This window comes from Mustela nigripes, chromosome 7 (genome assembly GCF_022355385.1).
Source record: "Mustela nigripes isolate SB6536 chromosome 7, MUSNIG.SB6536, whole genome shotgun sequence".
Lineage (NCBI taxonomy): Eukaryota > Metazoa > Chordata > Mammalia > Carnivora > Mustelidae > Mustela > Mustela nigripes.
Genome location: NC_081563.1, coordinates 22,009,246 through 22,033,191, shown reverse-complemented (window position 1 = coordinate 22,033,191; position 23,946 = coordinate 22,009,246). Strand labels below are relative to the sequence as shown.

The window sequence follows — 23,946 nt, the reverse complement described above, 5'->3', positions numbered from 1 at the left end:
TTTTTTTTTAAAGATTTTATTTATTTATTTGAGAGAGAGACAGAGATAGCGAGAGAGATAGCAAGAGAGAGAAAAAGCAGGGGAGGCACAGAGGAAAGAGGAAGAAGCAGGCTCCTTGGGATCAAAGCAGGACTCTATCCCCGGATCCTGGGATCATGACCTGAGCCAAAGGCAGACGCTTAACCAACTGAGCCACCCAAGCACCCCAATTTTTGGCATTTCAAAAATTGAAGCAAAAACACTGAGGTTCGACCTGAAACAAAGATGTGAGAGAACTCTGGGAATGGAACACACAATCTTTCCTTCTACCACCCAAGTAGAATTAACTATTCCTCACACTTGCTCCATGTGCTTTGACACAACTTAGTCTCTTCTTACAGGAACAACTGTAGTTTCCAGAAAGGAGACAGCTAGCACCTGGAGAGACAGTTCTTATAAAGTTCACCACAGGTAATGGCTATATTTCCAGGAAGTAAACGATCCTCCTGCTTGAAAAATTTAAGTAACTGAAACAGATACTGAGACCGAAAAACAGAACCAAAGCCCATAGAGGTAAGAGGTAGTAAGGAAGTCACCCTAAAGAAACTCTGGCAAATCTATAAAAGGATCAGAGCACAGAACTGGCTTTAAATATATGCAGCTAATATATATGGGTCCATCTAAAATCCTTTTATAGTGATAGCAGAATATTTATATAAGCTACTATATTCATATAATAAACTATCATATTTATGCAGCTATAAAAAATGAGAATGATCTCAATGAACACATACAGAGTGAGTTCCAGGATACACCTTTAAGTGAAATAAAGCGAAGTTCAGAAAAGGACTTACACAAGAAAGAAAATAATATAAGAAAATACGCAACATCTAGCCATCCATCCCATAAAAATATAAGAAGGACAAACCAGAAACTACTGAGTGTGTTTTCCTTTGTGGGGAGCAGGGTGGGAACAGGATGGAAATAAAAGGGTTCTAGGAACTGGGAACTGGGAAGAGGGCAGTGGCCCTTCTCTAAGAAGACCTTTAATACAAGTCTGACTTTTAGAACTATGGTAATGTTTCCCATACCCCCAAGATAGATGACTAGTTTCAATTAAACAAGATGTAGGGGGGACCCAAAGTGTAATAAGAGTAACATATGAACCTAATGATTACAAATGAGAAACCTAACGGGGCAGGGGGACAATCTAAGTAACTATAAAATAGGACTCCGATTATACAGTGTGAGGCCAAAGATGAAAAGAACTGTAACTACTACTGTTCTCTAATTAACAAATCTGTTTTTACAGGGGTGTGGGTTAACAACTGTAAAACTGTATTAAACTAGAATTAAGCAAATAAGTAAATATATTGTACACAATGAGAGCCAGGTCTCTCACTGCTGAAGAAAGGAGTTACAAATAAGCACAGAGGAAGGCAAGAATGAAACTTGTGGTGTCGGACTGGAATTGAAGGTATCATGGCCTTCAATATGCATACAGACAGACAGAGAAATGAACACGAGACAGAGTGGGCCTGGGTGGTGCAGTCAGTTAAGCATCTGACTCTTAATTTCCACTCAGGTCGTAATCTTGAGCTATGCACTCAGTGTGGAGTCTGCCTGTCACTCTCTCTCTGCCCTTCCCCCTTTCACCAGCTCATTCACTCCCTCTTTCAAATAAATGGATAAATGAAATCTAAAAAAGAAAAAAAAAACATACAGTGTGTGTATGCACCCATGAATATACATATATATCGATATGCACAGACATATGCACCCATGGATACACACACACGTACACACTCTCTCTCTCATATAACTTTAGCTCTACCCACCAAGAAGGCCCAGAAGCATTGACACCCCAGCAGGCATAAATACACCTGGCATTCAAATCTTGGTTTTTAAATATATTCTTCAATAAAAGAAATCAGCATTCCTTGGAGAAACGGTTGATTCCATGGCTAGGGCAGGGAATATATGAGATGACCCTACAGCATCTCATGGTATCAAAAATTTAAGAAGTACTCAAAAAAAAAGATAGAGGCATGTCCAAAAGACACAGGGGGCCACTTGGAAGTGCTCCTGATGGCCAACTCTGAGATGATTTGAGCCACAAAATGACCAACAATAACAGCACCATATTACGATGCTATAATAAAATATCCTTGAGTCCATACTGATATAAACAGAGTAACAGAAGAAAAGGATGTATCTTTCTCACAGAATTCCAGTTAATAACTGCAGAAGAAATAATGGGAGCACTCAACATCATTAGGCAAACAACCATAATTGTTGCAGTGATGGATACTATGTTAAGTTGGCAGAAGTATGGTTAGAGAAGGGCAGTTGCATAGTGTAAATCCCCCCCACAAAACATTCACTAATTATAAGGGGGAAAACTGTAATTTTGCCTTGGAGAAAAACTTGACAACCCACCCTCATCAAGTGATCAAAGTTATAATCAGTAAAAAGACATTCCAATGTCATATACCTCCTAATACAATGCACTGAGACAGGCCAACATTGCTTCAGTGGTATTCTTCACAAAAAAAATATGACCTTCAATCTAATCTCGAGAAAAGACTACACAAATCCATACTGGGGATATTCTACAAAATAACCAGCCCGTCCTCTTCAAAAGAGTCAAGAGCACAAAAGACACCCCCGCCCCCCAAAAAAGCCAGAATTGTAACAGATGAGAGGACACTAAGGAGACAGTAAAGAGAATTAAATGGGGATCCTTATGGTGTCCTATGATGGAATCCTAATTGGATACTATGTCATTCGTTATGTAAGGAACTGGCATTAGAAGAAGCCAGGTAAAGAGCATATGGGAACTCTGTACTAATTCTGCAATAGCTCTGCAAGTCTAAAATTATTCCCAAATAAAAAGGTTTTTCAAAATGGAATATATAATTTGTGAAATAAAAAAAATGTATCTTGGTCTTGGCACTCAGTTCCTGTCAGCACTTAGTCTTCGACCCCGGTTCCTGACAGAGAGATCCTAAAACTCCAAAGTTCCTGAGTAATACCAGTATTTCACAGAGCTCATAAATCCTTGGAACATTCTGGTGACAGGAGTATCTTTTGTTCTAATGAGGCAATTCTCAGTAGGCTCCTGGGTGGGAGCTAGTCACCAGAAAGGACCAAGCCATGACTTAAAGCTTGGAACTTTCAGACCCATTCCCCATTCTCTGGAGAGGGAAAGTAGCTAGAAATGGAGTTAATCAATCATGCCTACGTGATAAAACCTCCATAAAAATCCCAAAAATCCCAAAATTATGGGGTTCAGAGAGCTTCTAGATTGATTAGCATAATATATATATACACACATATATATACACATATGTATACATATATATATATATATGTATATATATATATATATATGCCAAGGCTGTGGTGTACCCCCAACTCCACAGGGCTCCTTCTCCTCCTCCTGAGACTCTTCCAAACCTCACTCTATTTATTTCTTCAACTTATCATTCATCTGTAGGTTTTTATTATATACTTTATAACAAACCCGTAAATGTGTTCCCCCAGTTTTATGGGCCATTCTAGCAAATTATCGAAACCAAGGATGGGGTTATGGGAACCCTGATTTATAGCCAAACCAGTCAGACGCACAGGTAGCAGGTCGTGATCCCAGAGCCCTGGGACTGAGACCCACATCGGGCTCCCTGCTCAGTGGGGAGCCTGCTTTTCCCTCTCCTTCTGCAGACCACGCACAATGAAACCAGATGGTCTACAATATCACAATACACATACCACTGTACAAAATCCACATTTAAACTGAATTTAGATAACCATATACTTTAGCCTGTGACAGGAAGAAAGCAGCAGTAAGTTTAAAACAAGAAAGGATGCTCTGATATTCAAAAACAGGACCCTACTTCTGGGACACCTGTAGGACTGATTTTTAGGCCAAGTAAGAGGTATTAACTTCTAGGATTTGACCCATTTTCTTTTAACATATGACGTTCTTCTCACATGAGTCCAAGCCCTGAGCCGAATCTAAACTATTCTTGTCCATACCATGGAGAGTAATAGGTCCTTAGCTCTAATCTCAATCTTCACTGTAGATCCTCCCAAGTCCTTCCCATAACTACTCCCATAAGTCATATACCTCTTGTCTCCTCTTGGCCAAATAATGTTCTTCTGGTCTATGATCTATTTTAAACCAAAGGCTTCCAAGCTGGGTTCTGTACCCTGCAGAAATATACTTGCGACCATGGAGGGAATGATAAAAGTATCAAGAAGGCCAAGTAGACAAAGCTTTGGGTTTACTACCCCGTGGTTATTCGGAGCGACTCTGCTGTCCGTTATTTTACATACTGGTGTTTTATATAAGCTTCCATTTGGGAAACAAAGAGGGAAGGGAGAGGAGTTCTGTGGCCAGAAAAGCAAGTTGCAAGCATTTATCTAAACTAAATATAAACTACTACATACAAGCTAACAAAGTGGAAACACACTGGGAAACAACTAGGCAAACCACTAATCTGGAAATGCCCATTCCCTCTGGAAGTAGTCCAAAATTAAGAAACTTCTGAAACGGACTGTCTCTCTAGGACCCACAGGAATCCAAACACTCATGTTCTATCTCTAAGAATAAAGCAGCAAAATATCATTTATCGTGCACTCCAGTGCATTTAGTTTTCCGTACACAGTAAGCACAGAAGCAGACACGGTTCGACATTAATACTTCAAGTCTCTACTTTACCTTCCGATCATCAGGTACCAAATCCTGAAGCACCTTCCTCTTGGGCCATTCCTTGGCCAGTTCAGCAGAAGCCAGTTCCTGCAGGTGGTATACAGCTATCTTGGCAGAACGCCTCTGAACTCGACCACCACTCTTTGGCTCCAGGCTCATCTCCTTTAAGCACTCTGGCTGTCCTGACTCTGGAAAGAATGAGATCTGCAAGAATGAGACATAGCAGAACACAGGCCTGAGAAGTGGCTTCCATCAGAGCCAATGATTAAAGGCCATCCTTCCTGCTCTAAGTATCAAAAGCTATTTACTAGCTTGCTAACCGTTAGCATAAAGTTCCACCACCTTAATGTGTATTTTGTTGGTTAAAAAAAATAAACTTCTCAGGATAAAATCTGTTGTTTTGGTAAGTCAAAGTGGTTAAAGGTCAAGACATGGCTGTGTGCTAAGACAGGACCCTCGACCCATATCTCATACTACATTAAAAAAGTCAACTGAAAATGAATTAAAACGTAAACCATAGAACTGTAACAACTTCTAAAAGAAACCAAGGGCGAAAATTTTGTAAGCCTGGGTATGACGGTTTCTTGATGTGTCACTGTGGCTAGGCTACAGTCATCAGCTATTCAACCAAATACTAATCTGCATGCTGATGGGAAGGTACCTTGTATAGATCTAATTTTTAAAGTCCAAAATCAAGTAGGAGAGGTGTGAGAGAAGAAAAGGAAGGAGAGATTCAGAGCATGAGAGACTCACTACGGCTGCTGCCTTGACGATGAAGGGAACCAGGGAATGCACATGGCCCTCAGAAGCTGAGAACACTTCCTGGCCTACAGCAAGCAAGAAGTGAGGCCCTACAACTGCATGGAACTCAACTCTTAATCTTAAGGAGCCTCAAAACAGATTCTCCCCTTGAGCCTCCAGAAAGGAATAGCCCTACTGACACTTTGATGCCAGCCTGGTGAGGTTCCATACAGGGGAGTCAGCTGAGCTGTGCTATACCTGAACTTCTGGCCTGACAAGCTGAGTTAATACAGCTGTGTTGTTTAGGCCATTGATTTTGTGATTTTTTTTTTTAGAGCAGCAATAGAAAAACTGTACCTTGGGCTGGGCAAACATATCTTAGATACAATAAAAGCATTATCCATAAAGGAAAAAAAACATAAATTGAATGAACTTTATCAAAGTTAAGAACTCTACTCTTTGAAAAATGCTATCCAAAATGAAAAGCTAAGCTGGGAGAAAACATTTATACAACATGTAGTTGGGGGACGCCTGGGTGGCTCAGTTGGTTAAGCGGCTGCCTTCGGCTCAGGTCATGATCCCAGCGTCCTGGGATTGAGTCCCGCATCAGGCTCCTTGCTCAGCTGGGAGCCTGCTTCTCCCTCTGCCTCTGCTGCCCCTCTGCCTGCCTGTGCGCTCGCTCGCTCTCTCTCTCACTCTCTCTCTGACAAATAAATAAATAAATAAAATCTTAAAAAAAAAAACCAAACATGTAGTTGGTAAAGGACTTCTGTCCAAAATACATGAAAAAACTCAGAGTATTTTTAAACCTCAACAGTAAGACAATGAAATTCCAATAATAAAGGCTTTCAAAGGCCACTTCACTGAAGAGGACAGACACTTCACTAAGGACCCACATTGCCAACAAGCATATGAAAGGATGGTTAATGTCATTAGTCATTAGGGAAATGCAAATTTAAACTGCAAGGAAAGACCACTGCATACCTAATAGAATGGATTAAGAAAAAAATGACACTGACCATAGCAAGTCCTAACAAGGACACAAAAAAATGGGAACTCTCATTTTGCCAGTGAGATTGCAAAATGGCAGAGCCACTTTGAAAAACAGTTTGGCAGTTTCTTATAAACATGTATTTATCATTTGACCTAGCATTCCCATAGCTAAGTATTTACCCAAGAGAAATTAAAATTTGTTTTCACAGAAAAGCCTTTTATGTTAATGTTTATAGCAGCTTTATTCATAATTGCCAAAAAATGGAAACAACGCAAATGTTCTTCAACTGGTGAATGGATAAAGAAACTGTGAAACATCCATACAATGGAATCCTAGACAGAAATAAAAAGAAATAAAATTAATGATACATGCAACACATGGATGAATCTCAACTGTATTACGCTAAGTGAAAGAAGCCAGACTCAAAAAGCTATACATTGTATGACTCTGTTTATGATATTCTGAAAAAAAGCAAAACTATAGGGACAGAAAATAGATCGGTGGTCAAAGATCTAGATCATTCTGGATCGTTCAAGATCTTGAATGTGGTGGTGACTACACAACTGTACATATTTGTCAAAACTCTTATGACTATACACTAAAAAGGGTGAATATTAATTACCATATGTAAATTATACCTTGAAATGGAACTCTAAAAAAAAAAAATGAGGTAGGGCAAGCCTAGAAATCAAGAAAAAAAAAGTCAAGACAAAAAAATTGGGACAGAAGAACCAGCTGGACAGAGATTTCCACAAAATTTCTAGCTAAAGGGGAACACCTTAAGCTTTAGAAAGATAATCATGAGTCTACTTCTACAGATTATACATTGAACTTTGATTTCTCTAAGCTAATTATGTTCAAAAGGCAGAAAAAAGAGAACCAAGAAAAAACAAGAGAAAACAAAAGCATTCAAAGATTAAAAGGGGATACAAATGATGAAGTAAGGAGGTATGGGAAATGTCAGGGTTAGTAGTCACCACAAAACAGATCCCCCAAACAGGGTCTGGAAAGTAATCAGTACTCACAGGCCCATGCTCTGACCTCAGGTGATACGCAAGTCCAGCCTTCGATTTATATGGCTTTCCACAATGGTGACATTTCAGGGTCATCTCCTCCAGCTCTGCAGCCCCTTTGCCACATTTTCTGACATGGTACAGATATCCCATGATGCTGGTGAAGCTACTAGAGCAACTCTGAACACAGGAGAGAGGCCTGAACTATAATCTTCCATCTTTTGACATGATCTCTCAATTTCTAAACAGCCACAGAAGACTCAACCACCACACCCTATAAATAGATCCTACGACATGGCTAGACCCTCTCCAACACTTCCCGTTAGCACGACCCTTCCCTGTCCCTCGTCCCTGCCCTAACAGCTGTCCTGTCTGCCACCAAGAGCGACATTCCGTCAGTTCAGTCAGCATCCAGTCCGCTAGCACTGTGCGTCTCCTCTGCCGCAGAGGTTCCTCGGGACTCGACCCCACCCCAGCAGCAACCAAACACCCAGCGATGCCAAAGCTCCTCACGAGGAGATTACCAGGAGCCTTTTCATCACACTAAAGAAGGGTGGGAAAGGAACCCCTTTGAACAAAGGAAAAGGGGAGAAAAATAAGTTTGTGGAGATGCAAAAGAAAAATAAAGAACTATTAATGAATTCAAAACACCTGGAAAAGCAGGAGCCAGTCTTAATGCTGGAAGGTGACACAGAACCAGGTCTACAAGAGAGAAGGAGAAGAAATGGAAGAAAGTAACAGAAAGACAGTGACTTGAGACTCCAGGCTGACGGAGATGCTGTCCCCAGGCTCTTACCTCACGCATGCACCTGAGCTTGCCCAGTCTCTTTAGAACTGTCCGGAGCCGTTCTCTCTCACTTGGCTCATCTATTTCATCCCCAGCCTTCAAAATGGGCTAGAAAGCAAGAGAAGCAAACGAGCAGATGATTCACAGGAAAGATAGATACAGACAAAAATGGTATCTTAGGAGAATCAAGGACTGGACTAGCACCTAAGCCGAGGCCCATGAGGCTTAGTTATCTGACTCCTGGCTTTCTCCATCTTCTCCTAGACAGACAAGGAAGCAAATGCAATGCAAGTAAGAGTTCAGAGCCTCTGGCTTCCAGGAGATGAAACTTTGGGGCTAACGTAAACACAAAAATACCCACCAAAACAGCTTCACTGTACATAATTCTTCTATAGAAAGGGTGCTCTTACACACCTGCAAAGCCCCAGAGCCTCAGCCACCTCCACGGGGTTATCCAAACTCATCTATGTAAAGACATGCGAACCCCCCGCAGGCTCATACGGGACAGGAGACACCTTACCAAGCTATTGTGATTTGCCATGACGTGATACTTCATCCCTGCCAGGGAACGAAGCTGTTTCCCGCAATGATGACAAGTGAACATTTCCTACAAGGAAGAAATACTGCTCAGTGCCAGGCTGTTCAACAGAGAAATAGAATGTTAAAAAGTCCTACTCAGATACTCTCAACCGTATCTCCTTTCACTCCCAAACTCAACAGTCAAGGCATCTCAAAATCCCACCACCTCAGTGTCATTTCCTCAAGGACAAAGAAGGAAAAGCAACCCAATTTGGAAGAACGACCATTTACTAAGTGCCAATATTTGCCAAGTAATGGAACAGGCCCTTTGCATGTATTCTTTCTTTCTTCTCCTCTCAGGGACCGCACAAAATTATTTTCTCTCTCTTATAAATGAGAAAACCAAGGCCCACACATGAAAAAGTTAAATGACACAACAAATAAGTGGCTGAGTGAAGATTCAAACCCAAGTCTGTCATACTCAAAAGCCTCTGTCTTCTTTCTAACACAATGCTGCGGCTGCTCCACAGGTATCAGCATACCCAACACAGAAGAGAGAGCTAAGGTATGGGGAAAGAGCATAACTGTCACGAAATGCCACAAAATCTCTAACCTGTTTGCAGGTCTCCATGTGTTTCTTTAAGCCCTCTATGGTCTTCCTCCCCACTGCCTGGCAGGTAGGACAGGAGACGCTGCCTTTATCCACAATTTCTAAGTACCACTGTTCCTCCAAACTGCCTACAAAGGAGAAAAAGGAACACCTCATAATCTGCAGCCTTCTCCTGAAACAAAAAGCACAATCCTGAAACTTAGTAAAAGTAACATAAAAATGGTTTGTTCCCTTCCTGGGGAAAAGACTCATTGCATATAATTTCTAGAAATATTTTTTTCTCAAGTCAGTGAGGAAACACCTACTCAGTTTCCCATGATAAAAACCATCTGGGCACCACTCAAAAACCCAGTGGCTTACAGAACTGGGCAACGTTTTTTTCCTAGCTTTACTGAGGTACAAGCCACGATGGGCAACACTTTCAAAGCCGCATATAACAATGGAATTCAGAGATATTCAACAGCCAGTTTGCTGAGTGTTTCCCGTGTGCCTGAAACTTTGTACAATGTTCTTATCCCATCTAATATCTACGAAAATTTTGACTGCCTTCATTATCCCACTCAGAAACAAGGAAACCGAAGCTTGCAGAAGTTAACTAGAAGGTGGCAGGCCAGAAAACCAATTAAGAGCCAAACCTTCCACAAGGGTCTGACAGGCCTCCAAACCCATGCCCTTAGTAACTGCCTCCTTAAAGAAACTCTCTGCTACATTATCCCTTAACCACCACCAACAACAACAAAGACAGGGTGTGAGAACTAGATACTCCAAAGCTTCCAACAGAAAACATACCTGCTGCATAAGCTGGTGGTTCCTTCCGAATACGACGAGCCTGGGATTTGGGATTAGGTTGAGTTTTAGGCCGTTGCTTCCTCCCTGACGCAAGACAGAAACTTGAGCCCCGACAATATCAACTTTGCTACCCCATCTCTACTGCCAACATCTCCTCCCTCATGTTCTCAACACCCTGTGCCCCACTCCCTCAACCAACGGACTCCCTTAAGTTGTAACAAAAAAAACCTGGTAGAGTCAGGCAGGATGGAAGCCATTCCATGCCAAAAAATCAAAGGGCTCAACAACAGTGCTTTAAGGGCCAAAACCTAAGGTCTCTCTTGTACCTCTAAAGAATAAAGCCCAGGCACCCACGGAAAGAGAATGAGCAAAGTTACTCCCTTACCATAAAGTTTATGCTTCTTCTGAGGAAATTCTCGATAGTCTTCATCTTCTTCCTGCCTGGGTTTCCTTTTTCCTTTGGTTGATACTCCACCTGACCCTGAAATACCATACAAAACAAACAAACAAAACCCTCAGTGTGGTTTACAAGTGAACGTCTCTGACCTGCCTTCAGAACTTCAGTCACGAAACCATCATAGAGGAAGATCACAAGCCTCACAGAAGTGGTCGACATTTTTAGGGAAGTTGGTAACACTTCACTAACTTATTCAACCTCCCCTTTTCCCTTTTTCTTATTCTCCACCCAAGTGATCAACTATTCCCCGATGAGTAGTAAGAGCCTTCAGGCAATGTGCTTTCTTGATCTTGATTCAAAGCTAATACAGAAGTAGAACTGCTCCAGATAAAGGGCTACTAAGGACCCTTGAGACTATGCCCACCAAGACAATGACACCCAGAATTGCCCTTACACCAGCCCCTAAACTTCAACAGAGGATCAAACTGGAACAACGGGAAAGAAGTTCAAGTCATATGAAGAGGGAAGGCTGATACCAGTCTAACCTACAGGAGTGAGATCAGCAAAATTTCACTCTAAAATAGAAGGAGAGTTCATAAAGTTGAATAGTATGTGGCAGCCTAACATAAATGTGAGATACACATGTGTGACATTTACAACAGCTACCTAGAGATTGCTCTGCCTTTGACATAAGACAGAGATACCTTCAACACGGGAAGCAGCAGCTGGCTTGACCCTTCTCATCTTCATCCAGTAGGTAGATTTTCGGAAGGACGGTGGAAAATCACTCACTGGCTCACATGATGAGGCAGATGATGAACCACTTAAGGAGTCATCGTGAGGGATAGTGTACTGGAAACTATTATCCTTTATGGAGCATTGGGTCCTGCTAGTAATATGAAACAAATAGACATACCACAAAGGAGGATCTGGAGTAAAGTTCTTGTTAATTCTTTATATCATAAGAAGACAAGTCGGTTACCTACGCAAAAACTAAAAAGCCTGATAATAAAAACAGACCTGAGATTGTACTCTAACAATTACAACAGTTGTGACTAAAGGCAACATATAAAATTATTACACTTCATTGTAATAAAAGCGGTCCACATTAATGATCACTCTGGAGCCCAAGTAGGCACTCTTTTCTTTCTTTTTTTTTTTTTAAAGATTTTATTTATTTATTTGACAGATCACAAGTAGGCAGAGAGGCAGGCAGAGAGAGGGGGGAAGCAGGCTCCCCACTGAGCAGAGAGCCTGATGTGGGGCTCGATCCCAGGACCCTGAGGTCATGACCTGAGCTGAAGGCAGAGGCTTAACCCACTGAGCCACCCAGGCACCCCTAGGCACTCTTTTCTAGACTGATCAAAGAAAAGAAAGTAGTGAAAGTAATAGGATATTCTTTGATACTTCAGAGGATCCTTCAGTAACCAGGTATGTCCAGGCCTCCCAATTTCTCTGACAGAGAGACAGTAACTAAATACTATCCCTGAGAACAAAGAAGGAAAAGCAGAGTTTGTAGGGCCCTAGTCTGATCTATCTTCCCTAAACACTGTGTCAGCACTATCCTGTCTTATTTAGGCAACATGATTCTTAGCTCCCAGCCTTAAAGGGGCTACCTTATCTAAGGTAAGCTGGCAGGAGAAGTCTGGTATACAGCTGGATCCAAATTCCCAAATCTAAGACCAATCAGTATGTAGTTAAGAAACACTCATCAGTAACTAGGTCGTTCAGAATGCACAGGGGAGCAGTAGTTCTCAAAGTGTGGTCCAAGGACCTCGAGACATCCCTTTTCCAGCTGAAGATCCGTGTGAGGCCTGCCTTAGGTTTACGGTTTAGAAAGACCACTCTGGATGCTGTATGGAAAAGGACTCCTGGAGGAGGAGTGAATACAGGGAGAAGGGCTAGCAGCTCAATGTAACAGTGTGGATAAGAGATGATAAGGACCTGAACTAAGGTTCTGTAGCAGAGGTAAGTTGACAAATTCAAGATAACACTTCAGTGGTAGAGCTGGTAAGAATCACGTAGAGGTTTGAGGTGAGATGGAAGTAACACAGATGACCATTCTTAAGAATGTATGTTAGTAAAATATGATACAGGCCCACTATGGAATACTAGGTAGTTGTTGGAAGCAATAAACCATTTCCACACATAGACACACGAGCATAACCAAAAGAGCATACTGCTGAATGAAAAAGAAACAGCTAAGCATCTGATTCTTGGTTTCAGCAGCTCAGGTCATGATCTCAGGGCTGTGAGATGAAGCCTTGCGGTGGGCTGGGTGCTCAGGGCTGAGTCTGCTTGACACTCTCTCTCCCTCTCCCTCTCCCCCTCCTCCAAGTGTACACGCACACTCTCGCGTGCATGCTCTGTGTGCGTGCCTGCTCTCTCTCCAAAAAGAATTAAGTCTTTAAAAGAAAAATAAATAAAGAGCAAGACTTAATATCAATTTGGTAAATTAAAAACAAGTATACACATAAACAATACTGGCTATTTTATAAGGATTCATAAATACTTAAGGACAAATATCGAACTTGTTAACACAGTTGTCTCTGGAAGGGAATGGAAATGGAAACAGGAAAAACAAAAAACAACAGGGACTGATGATGTCAGCAAGCTAGGAACAGAGAAGAATGTTTTTCCATTCTCTGCACGAGATCCCAAATTACGAATTTAATACAGCAAAGTCCTGATTCCACCGTGGTGCATAAGGCCACCACAGCTCATCCCTCCTGCTGACTACAACTGAAAATCCTGGACTCTGAAAAGTAAACAAAGTAGGTGGACTATAGAGAGGTGTCAAAACTGGGAGAAGTGACTCACATGGGTGTGTTGCTCCATTTTGTTTGTTTTCCCTCACAAGCGGCAATGCAATAAGGGTGGGCCCCATTTGCAGAGTAGCATGGGCAGTCTAAATTGCAACAGAAACTCTCTTTCTGGCCACAGAAACCAGGAAAAGGGTCTCTACAGACTAAAATGTGTGAGGGAACTGTGAAGAAGAATCGGGCAAAGACGATGATCCCATAATTCTGTGTAGGAATCCACACAAGTCACAGCTTAATCTGAACTACGTATGTTTGGAGCATACCGAAACCAGCTTAGCAAAGGCTTTGAGAAATGAAACAAGATTTGAACAAACTGCACAAGTCTCAGAATAACCCCTGAACTGCTAGTAAAAGATAGACCCAACGTATCAAAAGCTTGGAGAAATGAAACAAGACTTGAAACACGGGAAAAAGTCTTAGTCAAACCCCTGAGCTGTTCAAGACCGACCTAAACCATCATAGCAAAGACTCAAAGAATGGAATTAAGATTGACCCAATGCCCTCAGAAAGCAAGACAGAACTTATGGTCTGAACAGTAAACAGGTTACTTGCTAAAACAAAAATAGCAATGATCCCCCAGAAGATTCTAAAAAGACCCAAGGTCTATACAAATAACATTCACAATCTCGGGAATAAATTGCAAAATTATGCAATACACAAAGAAGCAGAAAAATCTGCATAATTCCAAAAGGAACAGATAATGAACAAATGTCAACCTCAAGATGTTAGAACTATGAAAGATTTACAGGGACGCCTGAAACACTGGGCGTATTACTGGGTGGTTCGGTCATTTAAGTATCTCCCTTCAGCTCAGGTCATGATCCCAGGGTCCCGGGATCTCTGCTTAGCGGGGAGCCTGCTTCCCTTCCTTTCTCTCTGCCTGCCTCTCTGCCTACTTGTGATCTGTCTGTCAAATAAATAACCACTTTAAAACAAAATTTTGACATTATCTGGTGAAGTTTTCAAAATATGTAGATGTAATACATATGAGAGTGTAACTTAATGGTCAGCAGACAGGGGGCTGAGGAATTCTACAAGGTTGTGAGGCTTCTAGATTTAAGCAAAGAGGTAGTATAATAATAACTTTAAATAACCTATGAAACAGTAGGTATATACATTGTATTTCCTAGAGCAACCACTACACACAAGAAACAGAAAAAAAAGAAAAGTAAAAGAGAGATTAAAAAAATCAATAAACTAAAATCAGACACCAAATATGCAAATAACCCAAAATAAGATATAAAGTACAATACGCAGGGTACGAGAACCAAAATAAAATGGTAAACCTAAATCCAACCATATCAGTAATTAATTTAAATGTTTATGGTCTCAACACTCCAGTCAAGAAGTCCAAGACTGTTAAAGAATGAATAAAAAAGCAATACTCTAGTACAGTTGTCCCCTGAACAACACAATCTGAACTATACGGGTCCACTTATACATGATTTTTTTTTAATAAAATACAGTACAGTATTGTAAATGTCTTTTCCTGGTAATTTTAATATTTTCTTTCCTCTAGTTTATATTAAGAACACCACAGCAGGGCGCCTGGGTGGCTCATGGGTTAAGCCGCTGCCTTCGGCTCAGGTCATGATCTCAGGGTCCTGGGATCGAGTCCCACATCAGGCTCTCTGCTCAGCGGGGAGCCTGCTTCCTCCTCTCTCTCTCTCTTTGCCTGCCTCTCTGCCTACTTGTGATCTCTCTCTGTCAAATAAATAAATAAAATCTTTAAAAAAAAAAAAAAAAAAAAAAAAAAACACCATAGCATATAATATACAACATACAAAATGTGCAAATGAACTGTTTGTGTTATCAGTAAAGCTTCCAGCCTACCGTAGGCTATTAGTAGTTAAGTTCTGGGGAATTCAAAAGTTATATGCCGATTTTCAACTGTGTTAGGGTCAGCATCCCTAACCCCTGTGTTGTTCAAGGGTCAACTAACTGTATACTGCACCTACAAGAGGGACACCTTTTCTTTTCTTTACTTTTCTAAGTTTTATTTATTTAAGTAATCTCTATACCCAATGTGGGGCTTGAACTCAGGAACCTGAGATCAAGAGTCAAATGCTCTTCCAACTGAGCCAGCCAGGCGCCTGCGAACTATCAATATAAAGATATATACAGACTGGAAATAAGTGGATGAAAAAATTATACTTCACAATCAGCAAACACAAGAAGGCTGGAGTGGCAACTCTTATACTAGATAAAACAGACTTCAAGGCAAGAGTATCACACAAAGATATAAAGGGACACTTCATAATGATAAAAGTAACAAATCATCACAAAGACATAATTATTCATTGTATGCATCTAGTAGTACAAACTCAAAGGTCACAAAGCAAAACTGACATAATTAAAGCAAAAAAAAACAAAAACAAAAACAAAAAAAAAACACCAGACAATTCTACAGTCTTAGCAAAAACTTTAAGACCTCTTCCTTTCAGGAACTGGTAGAATGAGACAAAAATTCAGTAAGACATAAAAGATGTGAATAACACTATTAGCTAAACTACTCTAGACTCACTTTACAGAACTACATCCAACAACTACAGGATACAGTTTTTTCAAGTAAACGCTGTGCATTCAACAAGACAGTATATTCTGGGCCATAAACTTGAATCTTAAAAAGATAAAAATCATACATGTATTCATTGACCACATCAGAATTAAATTAGAAATCAAGAACAACAGGAGAACTAAAATTAAAAAAATAAATATTAAAATTAAACAATCTACATGAAATTAAACAATCTACTTGAAAATAATTCATGGGTCAAAAAGAAATCACAAGAGAAATTACAAAATATCCTGAAGTGAATAACAACAGAAATACACACATCAAAATTTGTGGATTGCAACCAAAGCGGTACCTAGAAGGAAACTCACAGCTCTAAATACTGCTATTAGAAAATTAGATCTAGGGGCGCCTGGGTGCCTCAGTGGGTTAAAGCCTCTGCCTTCGGCTCGGGTCATGATACCGGAGTCCTGGGATCGAGCCCCGCATTGGGCTCTCTGCTTAGCAGGGAGCGTGTTTCCTCCTCTCTCTCTCTGCCTGCCCCTCTGCCTATTTGTGATCTCTGTTTGTCAAATAAATAAATAAAATCTTAAAAAAAAAAAAAAAGAAAAAAGAAAATTAGATCTATAATCAACCATAAGATTTCATCTCAAGATATCTTAAAAAGGGCAAAGTAAACACAAAGTAAATAGAAGGAAAAATATAATGGAGAGGAGAAACTCATGCATTAGAACAGAAAACAGAGAAAATCTGATTCTTTGAAAAGACCAACAAAATTGACAACCATGAGGCTAGACTGAGATAATAGCAACAAGCAATTAGCAATGAACTTAAAAAAACTGTCATTTACAATAATATTTAAAAAAACACCTAAGAATATATCTAACAAAAGATAACCAAAAAATTTTTTTTCAAGATTTTGTTTATTTATTTGACAGACAGATCACAAGTAGGCAGAGAGGCGGGGGGGGGGGGGGGGGGGGGGGGGGGGGGGGGGGGGGGGGGGGGGGGGGGGGGCTCGATCCCAGGATCCTGGGATCATGACCTGAGCCGAAGGCAGAGGCTTTAACCCACTGAGCCACCCAGGCGTCCCTTTAATCATTTTTAATGATACATTTTAAATTGTTGATCTTCAAGGCACCCAAGTGGCTCAGTCAGTTGAGTGGCTTCAGCTCAGGTCACGATGTCAGAGTCATGGGATAAAGCCCCAAGTCCAGCTCCACACTCAGCAGGGAGTCTGCCTCAAGATACTCTCACTCCCCTTGCCATTCCCCCCTCTCTAAACTAAATAAATAAATCTTTAAAGAAATAAAAATAAATAAAACTGTTGGACTTCAAACACGCCATCAAGATATTGATGCAAATCAGAGATTGGAAGAAAGTATTTAAGACATATCTATCAGACAAAGGAATTGTATTCAGAATATGATTTTTAAAAATACTACAATTCCATAGTAAGACAAACAACTCAAATTTTTTAAATGGGCAAAAGATATGAACAGGCACTTTCCAGATGATGATGTATGAATGGCCAATAAGCACATGAACAGATGTTCTACATCATTATTTATTAGGAAAATGCAAATTAAAATCACAATGAAACACCCCTATACACCCCTAAAATCAGCTAAAATTGAAGACTTATTCCCATACACTGGTGGTAGAATAGAAAATAATGCCACCAATTTGGGAAATAGGCAATTTGTTAAAAAGGTAAACATACTCCTGACATAAGACCCAATCAACCTAAGATGGTAAACCTTAGTAAATAAATACCATCTTAGGTATTTATCAAGAGAAAAAAGAAACAAAACATTTTTCCACATAGAGACTTGAACATGGAAGTTCACAGCAGCTTTATTTTAATAACCTCAAAATGAAAATAACCCAACTATCCATCAAAATAGATGGCTAAACTAATCATGATATATCTATAATCAAATTCTGTTCAGAAATAATGATTTTGAGTGAAAAAAATCATGCAAAAATCATTGAGTGAAAAAAAATCATGCAAAAAGAGAACATATTATATGATTTCATTTATATAAAATCCTAGAACATGCAGACCACTATATGGTGAAAGGAAAAAGGTCAGTGGTGTCTGGGAACAGGAGTAGAGGAGGGAATGGATTGCAAAGGAACCCAAAAAATTTTTTCAGAGGGATGGAAATGGTATCTTGATTGTGGGGACACTGTTTTGGTTATTTACATATACCAAAGCTGATCATACTGTACACTTTAAGTATGTATACTATAAATGTGAAGTTTACTGTACTTCAATAATACCTCAAAAAATATTTAAAAATTTTTAATAGGAATTGGCAGGTCTCTAGGGCCAAAACCCACCATCCAAAACAATGGGAACAATCTCTACTAGGAACACTTAATATCAAGTATCAAGAAGCCATTAAGAGTCAAGTCCCATGTGACTCCCCCTGATAAACTGTCCTCATAGGAATTTCTTTACTGTCAGTGCAGGACTCAGATACTCCCATACCCCCTCTCATGAATAAGTACAAGCACAGTAATAAGTAAATAAATAAATATCAATAGTTCATATAATCAGTATGATTAACATCTTAGAAATTAAATCAATGTGATAGGGAATCCCTCCCTATAGGTCTCTCTTATTTCCAAAGGACTCAACAAAAACAATTTATCTAGTATTTTACAACACTTGTCATATGACAGTACTTGATTGCTTCTAAAAACCCAGATTAATTTCAAACTTCCCTTCCCATAAATATGGCAAGAGAAGACTTTGGTTTAAAGAATATAATCATAATTGTAGTGACTTCATAATTTCTTGTGTGCAGCACACCTTTGGGTCTCAGCTTCTAACCACAAGAGTGAAAAGTTTAACCAATTGTCAACTCCTTTCTGATCTACCAAGAATTTTCAGAGACCCTAGTTCATTCTCCAGGTGCAACTACTACTTAGACTTCATTAGAAAATTATTTCAGTTCATCTCAGTTTCCTTTACAGCCTCCGTTCATTATACCCAATCTTTAAATGCTGATGTTCTCCAGGGTTTCATCCTCTAGCCTCTTTTAGTCTCACTTCTCACCAATGGTTCTCAATCTCTTACAAAGGATTCCTATGCCCTAACTCCAGTGATTCTGAGTCAGAATAATAGACAAGGACCTGTTAATCTTTATACTTTTTAAAAGTTAACACTTTCTATTCCATTAAAAGCTTTTATCTGTTCACATTCTGTTCTCTATGAAAACAAAACAAAACAAAACAAAACAAAAAAAACCTTTTCCTTCTGGCTAACTGGATTATTCCTGGACTTTCAAGTCTGTTTAGGAGTGACTTGCTCAGGTAACTCTTCCCTTCTAAACTATCACTCCCCTTTCCCCAAGTGTTATATTAAATTCCTGTTTTAAAATATTTACTTACACCTTATCATGTTGATGTACTTGCCTATCTCCCCTTTTAAACTATTCTGTTTTTCTTGTCTGTATATCTAACAGATATATGTGTTATAGTCCATGAGATATTCAGCAAATGCTATCTGAAGGAATTAATTCCTTCCAATGAATACCGAGTTAATAAGAATCTCTTTTGTACCAACCAATAAAATATGGGAAAAGTTAGCACGTTCAGTCTACGAAATAATAAACCCGCCTTAAAGCCAAATAGTCTGAAAATAGGATTTCTTAGAGCCATTTTTACCAGTCCTTTCCATGTTCATCAATGTATTCATGAGTATATACTTGATGTCTGAAGACATGCAGGGCTTCACTGTCAATTCGTTCCATTTTTAATATAATTCATACTTTTCAAGCTAGGTTCTTCCCCCCTACATTAGGTTTAGACCTGCACTGTCCAATCAGGTAGGCACTAGCTACAGGTGGCTATTTAAATTTAAGATTAAATACAATTGAAAATTCAGTTCCTCAATCACACTGGCCACATTTCAAGTGCTCAAAAGCCATACGTGGCTACGGTCCTGAACAGTGTGGATACAGAACATTTTCTCATCATCACAGCAAGTTCTACTGGCCAGCACTGGCGACACAATTATAAATGGATCCCAGAAAACCTCACTTACTTCTTAGCTCCCACGATCTTCGTGCTCCTCTGCTGCTTAAAGGATGTGGGTTCCGGTGTCTAGCAAATCGCAAGCACATGAGTGAATGCTAGGGACCTCTGAATCCTGACCACAAAAAGACGAATCCCCCTGTGCCCAGAAGAAATGTAGCTCTCCCCCCGAAACTACCTCCAACGGAAAAAAGGCAAGACTTTTTAAGAAAAGTGTGTCGCCCTGTCTTCCTACAGAGTTAAGGCAGCTGACACCACCATAGTCTTCACCATAGCCTTCACCATTCCCAAAGCCCTGTCCCAGATAAAGGTTCTAAAGGGATGCGAAAAGAGAGGATACGGATATGGGAGGTACTGGAGATATAAAAGGAACAGAAATTAACGGGCGAGAAACTGAGTCCAAGGAGGTGGGCAACAGTCAGCGTTAAGTGGGGGGAAAAAAGGGAGACAGATCCGACCTAGAAGGGTGGGGCCTACGATGGGCTCTGATAAAACCAACTCCGAGCACGGGACAAAAGCGAGGGACCGCGCGCGTGTTGCGGGCTCCACAGCGCTACCCCTAAGGCATAACGGCCAAACCGAGAAACTCACGGCGGGCACTGCACCGAGTCTGGAAGACATCACTCCCTCTCCACGCCTAACAAATCCACCCAAGGGCTCCGGCCAGACCAACGCCACTTCCGCTCTCCTCTCCGCTCCCGGATGTGGAGTCAGCGCCGCGGATCCCAGGTCTGAAGGACTACTTCCGCCTGGCCGCTTCCAAGGGGGATGCGGCAGGAGTGAGTCACGTGACACGACTCCCTCCGCTGAGACCGCTCCCTGGGAAGCTGTAGGTGGGGTTTGGAGCCCCAAACAGGGCTTCAGGGCCCTTTCCTCGCGTTCCATCCCTTTGCGCGACACCCAATATCCCTTCACCCTCTTCCCCCCTCCAGCACGACAGTGGTCTTTCTAGGTGGAGATCAAATATCGCCCCTTTATTTATCTTAGAGAAATTACAGACCCATTCCCGCCCTCCCTCCCCCCAGGTAGAGAGGCATAGAGGCTCTTGGATTGCTGTGGGTGCAGGTATCCGAGGCAGTGGCTGAGCAGGAAAGAAGCCAGAAAAGAGGCAGGTGGTTGAAGGCTTGAGCCAGTCAGGGAATAACGGGGATGAATCTCTTCTCATCTGTTAGCTTCAGGCCTCTAAACTTGGCCTGTTTTGGAGTATTTTGTGTGTGGTCCCTAGGAGATGTGTTGGAGGAGCCCTTGCAATCTTCAGACAGACCATGTCTGACCCTCTCCCCTAGGGAGAGTGTTTTTGAGTCTCTCCTTAACGATACTCTGATGGGTTCTCGCAGAGGGACTGAGATGTGTTTTGTCACACCAACTGTACTTTCCCTTTCAAGGTGGCTCTATTGGCTCTGCTCAGAATGACTGTGTCTGTTTCTCTCAGAACGACTGCGTCCACTTCTTTCAGAGAGAGTACAGTGAGTTCTCTCTGAGGAACTGCGACCGCTCCTTTCAGAGGGCCTGTGCTGTCTTGTCCCAAAAGGACTATGTCCTCTCGCCTTTAAGGGAATGTGATGAGTTTTCTAAAAGAGACCGCAACTGTTCCTCGCAAGGGAATTGCGACATCTCCTCTTAGAGGGACAGCGACATCTCCTCTCAGAGGGACTGTGACATCTCCTCTCACAGGGACTCTGATGACTCCATTCAAAGGGACTGTGATGGCTCCTCTGAGAAGGACTTCGATGGCTCCTCTCAGAGGGACTGTGATGGCGCTTTAGAGAAGGACTTCGATGGCTAATCTCAGAGAGACTGTTATGGCACTTCTGAGGAAGACATTGGGGATCCTCTCAGAGGGACTATGATGTCTCTTCTGAGGAAGGCTTCAGTGGTTCCCCTTAGAGGGACTGTGATGTCTCATCCGAGGAAGACATCGATGGCTACTCTCAGAGGGCCTGTGCTGTCTTCTCTCAAAAGGACTATGTCCTCTCACCTCTAAAGGACTATGATGAGTTTTCTGAAAGAGACTGCAACTGCTCCTCTCAAGGGGATTGCAACAACTCCTCTTAGAGGGACTGCGAAATCTCCTTTCAGAGGGACTACAACATCTCCTCTAACAGGGACTCTGATGGCTCCTTTCAGAGGGACTGTGATGGCTCCTCTGAGAAGGACTTCGATGGCTCCTCTCAGAGGGACTGTGGTGGCTCTTCTGAAGAAGGCTTCGGTGGCTCCTCTTAGAGGGACTGTGATGTCTCTTCCATGGAAGACTTTGATGGGTCCTCTCAGAGGGACTGTGATAGCTCTTCTGAGGAAGACTTCATTGTTTCCCCTTCAGAGACTGTGATGTCTCATCCAGGAAAACTTCAGTGGCTTCTCTCAGAAGGAATGTGATGGCTCTTCTGAGGAAGGCTTGGTTGGCTCCTCTCAGAGGGACTGTGATGTCTCTTCTGAAGAAGGCTTCGGTGGCTCCTCTTAGAAGGACTGTGATGTCTCTTCTGAGGAAGACTTCGATGGCTCCTCTCAGAGGGACTGTGATGGCTCTTCTGAAAAAGACTTCAGTAGCTCTTCTCAGAGGGACTGTGAAGTCTATTCTGAAGAAGGCTTCGGTGGCTCCCCTTAGAGTGACTGTGATGTCTCTTACGAGGAAGTCTTCGATGGCTTCTCTCAGAAGTACTGTGATGGCTCTTCTGAAGGCAGCTTCGGTGGTTCCCCTTAGAGGGACTGTGGTGTGTCTTCTGCAGAAGGCTTCGTTGGCTCCTCTTAGAGGGATGGTGATGTCTCCTCTGAAGAAGGCTGCAGTGGCTCCTCTTATAGGGACTGTAATATCTATCTGAGGAAGATTTTGATTGCTCCTCTCAGAGGGACTCTGATGACTCTTTAGAGAAGGACTTTAGTGGCTACTCTCAGACTGTGATGGCTCTTCTGTGGAAGATTTTGGTGATTTTGGAAGATTTTGGACTCTGATATCTCCTCTGAGGAAGGCTTCAGTGGCTCCCCTTAGAGAGACTGTGATGTCTCTTCTGAGGAAGACTTCAATGGCTCCTCTCAGAGGGACTGTGATGTCTCCTCTGAAGAAGGCTTCGGTGGCTCCTCTTATAGGGACTGTGATATCTCTTCTGAGGAAGATTTCGATTGCTCCTCTCAGAGGGACTGTGATGGCTCTTCTGAGAAAGACTTCAGTGGCTCCTCTCACAGGGACTCTGAATGCTCTTTAGAGAAGGACTTCGATGGCTCCTCTCAGAGGGACTGTGATATCTCTTCTGAAGAAGGCTTCGGTAGCTCCACTTAGAGGGACTGTGATGTCTCTTCCGAGGAAGACTTCGATGGCAACTCTCAGAGGGCCTGTGCTGTCTTCTCTCAAAAGGGTTATGTCTTCTCACCTCAAAAGGACTGTGATGAGTTTTCTGAAAGAGACTGCGACTGCTCCTCTCAAGGGGACTGCGACATCTCCTCTGAGAGAGACTGCGAAATCTCCTCTCAAAGGGACTGTGACATCTCCTCTCACAGGGACTCTGATGGCTCCTTTCAGAGGGACTGTGATGGCTCCTCTGAGAAGGACTTCAATGACTCCTCTCAGAGGGACTGTAGTGGCTCTTCTGAAGAAGGCTTCATTGGTTCCCCTTCAGGAACTGTGATGTCTCATCCAAGGAAGACCTCAGTGGCTTCTCTCAGAAGGAATGTGATGGCTCTTCTGAGGAAGGCTTGGTTGGCTCCTCTCAGAGGGACTGTGATGTCTCTTCTGAAGAAGGCTTTGGTGGCTCCTCTTAGAAGGACTGATGTCTCTTCTAAGGAAGACTTCGATGGCTCCTCTCAGAGGGACTGTGATGGCTCTTCTGAGAAAGACTTCGGTGGCTCTCCTCAGAGGGACTGTGATGTGTATTCTGAAGAAGGTTTCGGTGGCTCTTCTTAGAGGGACTGTGATGTCTCTTCCGAGGAAGACTTCGATGGCTCCTCTCAGAGGGACTGTGATGGCTCTCTGAAGAAGGGTTCGGTGGCTCCTCTTATAGGGACTGTGATATCTCTTCTGAGGAAGA

The 23,946-nt window shown here is 41.8% G+C and overlaps 2 protein-coding genes across 5 annotated transcripts in view; both read right to left on the bottom strand.

Annotated features, from left to right (window-relative positions):
* The window catches only part of ZNF512 (zinc finger protein 512), a 28,418-nt gene extending 7,768 nt beyond the window's left edge, over positions 1-20,650 (bottom strand). The window contains exons 1-10 of one of the 4 annotated variants that reach the window (XM_059405344.1): positions 20,519-20,649; positions 19,938-19,996; positions 11,248-11,432; positions 10,532-10,627; positions 10,147-10,230; positions 9,361-9,485; positions 8,749-8,835; positions 8,238-8,336; positions 7,454-7,621; positions 4,703-4,897 (exon numbers count right to left, since the gene is read on the bottom strand). In XM_059405344.1, coding sequence (XP_059261327.1) covers positions 4,703-4,897; positions 7,454-7,621; positions 8,238-8,336; positions 8,749-8,835; positions 9,361-9,485; positions 10,147-10,230; positions 10,532-10,627; positions 11,248-11,432; positions 19,938-19,996; positions 20,519-20,548 — 1,128 coding nt within the window. In that variant the 5' untranslated portion in view covers positions 20,549-20,649. Of the gene's footprint in view, positions 1-4,702; positions 4,898-7,453; positions 7,622-8,237; positions 8,337-8,748; positions 8,836-9,360; positions 9,486-10,146; positions 10,231-10,531; positions 10,628-11,247; positions 11,433-19,937; positions 19,997-20,518 lie in introns of all 4 variants that reach the window. The other 3 variants (XM_059405345.1, XM_059405346.1, XM_059405347.1) reach the window with 3 other exon arrangements.
* A 16-nt stretch (positions 20,651-20,666) lies between these two features.
* SPATA31H1 (SPATA31 subfamily H member 1) overlaps positions 20,667-23,946 on the bottom strand; it is an 8,259-nt gene continuing 4,979 nt past the window's right edge. Inside the window, 6 exon segments of the mRNA XM_059407614.1 lie at positions 20,667-20,683; positions 21,600-21,682; positions 21,970-22,119; positions 22,331-22,457; positions 23,391-23,498; positions 23,712-23,888. Coding sequence (XP_059263597.1) covers positions 20,667-20,683; positions 21,600-21,682; positions 21,970-22,119; positions 22,331-22,457; positions 23,391-23,498; positions 23,712-23,888 — 662 coding nt within the window.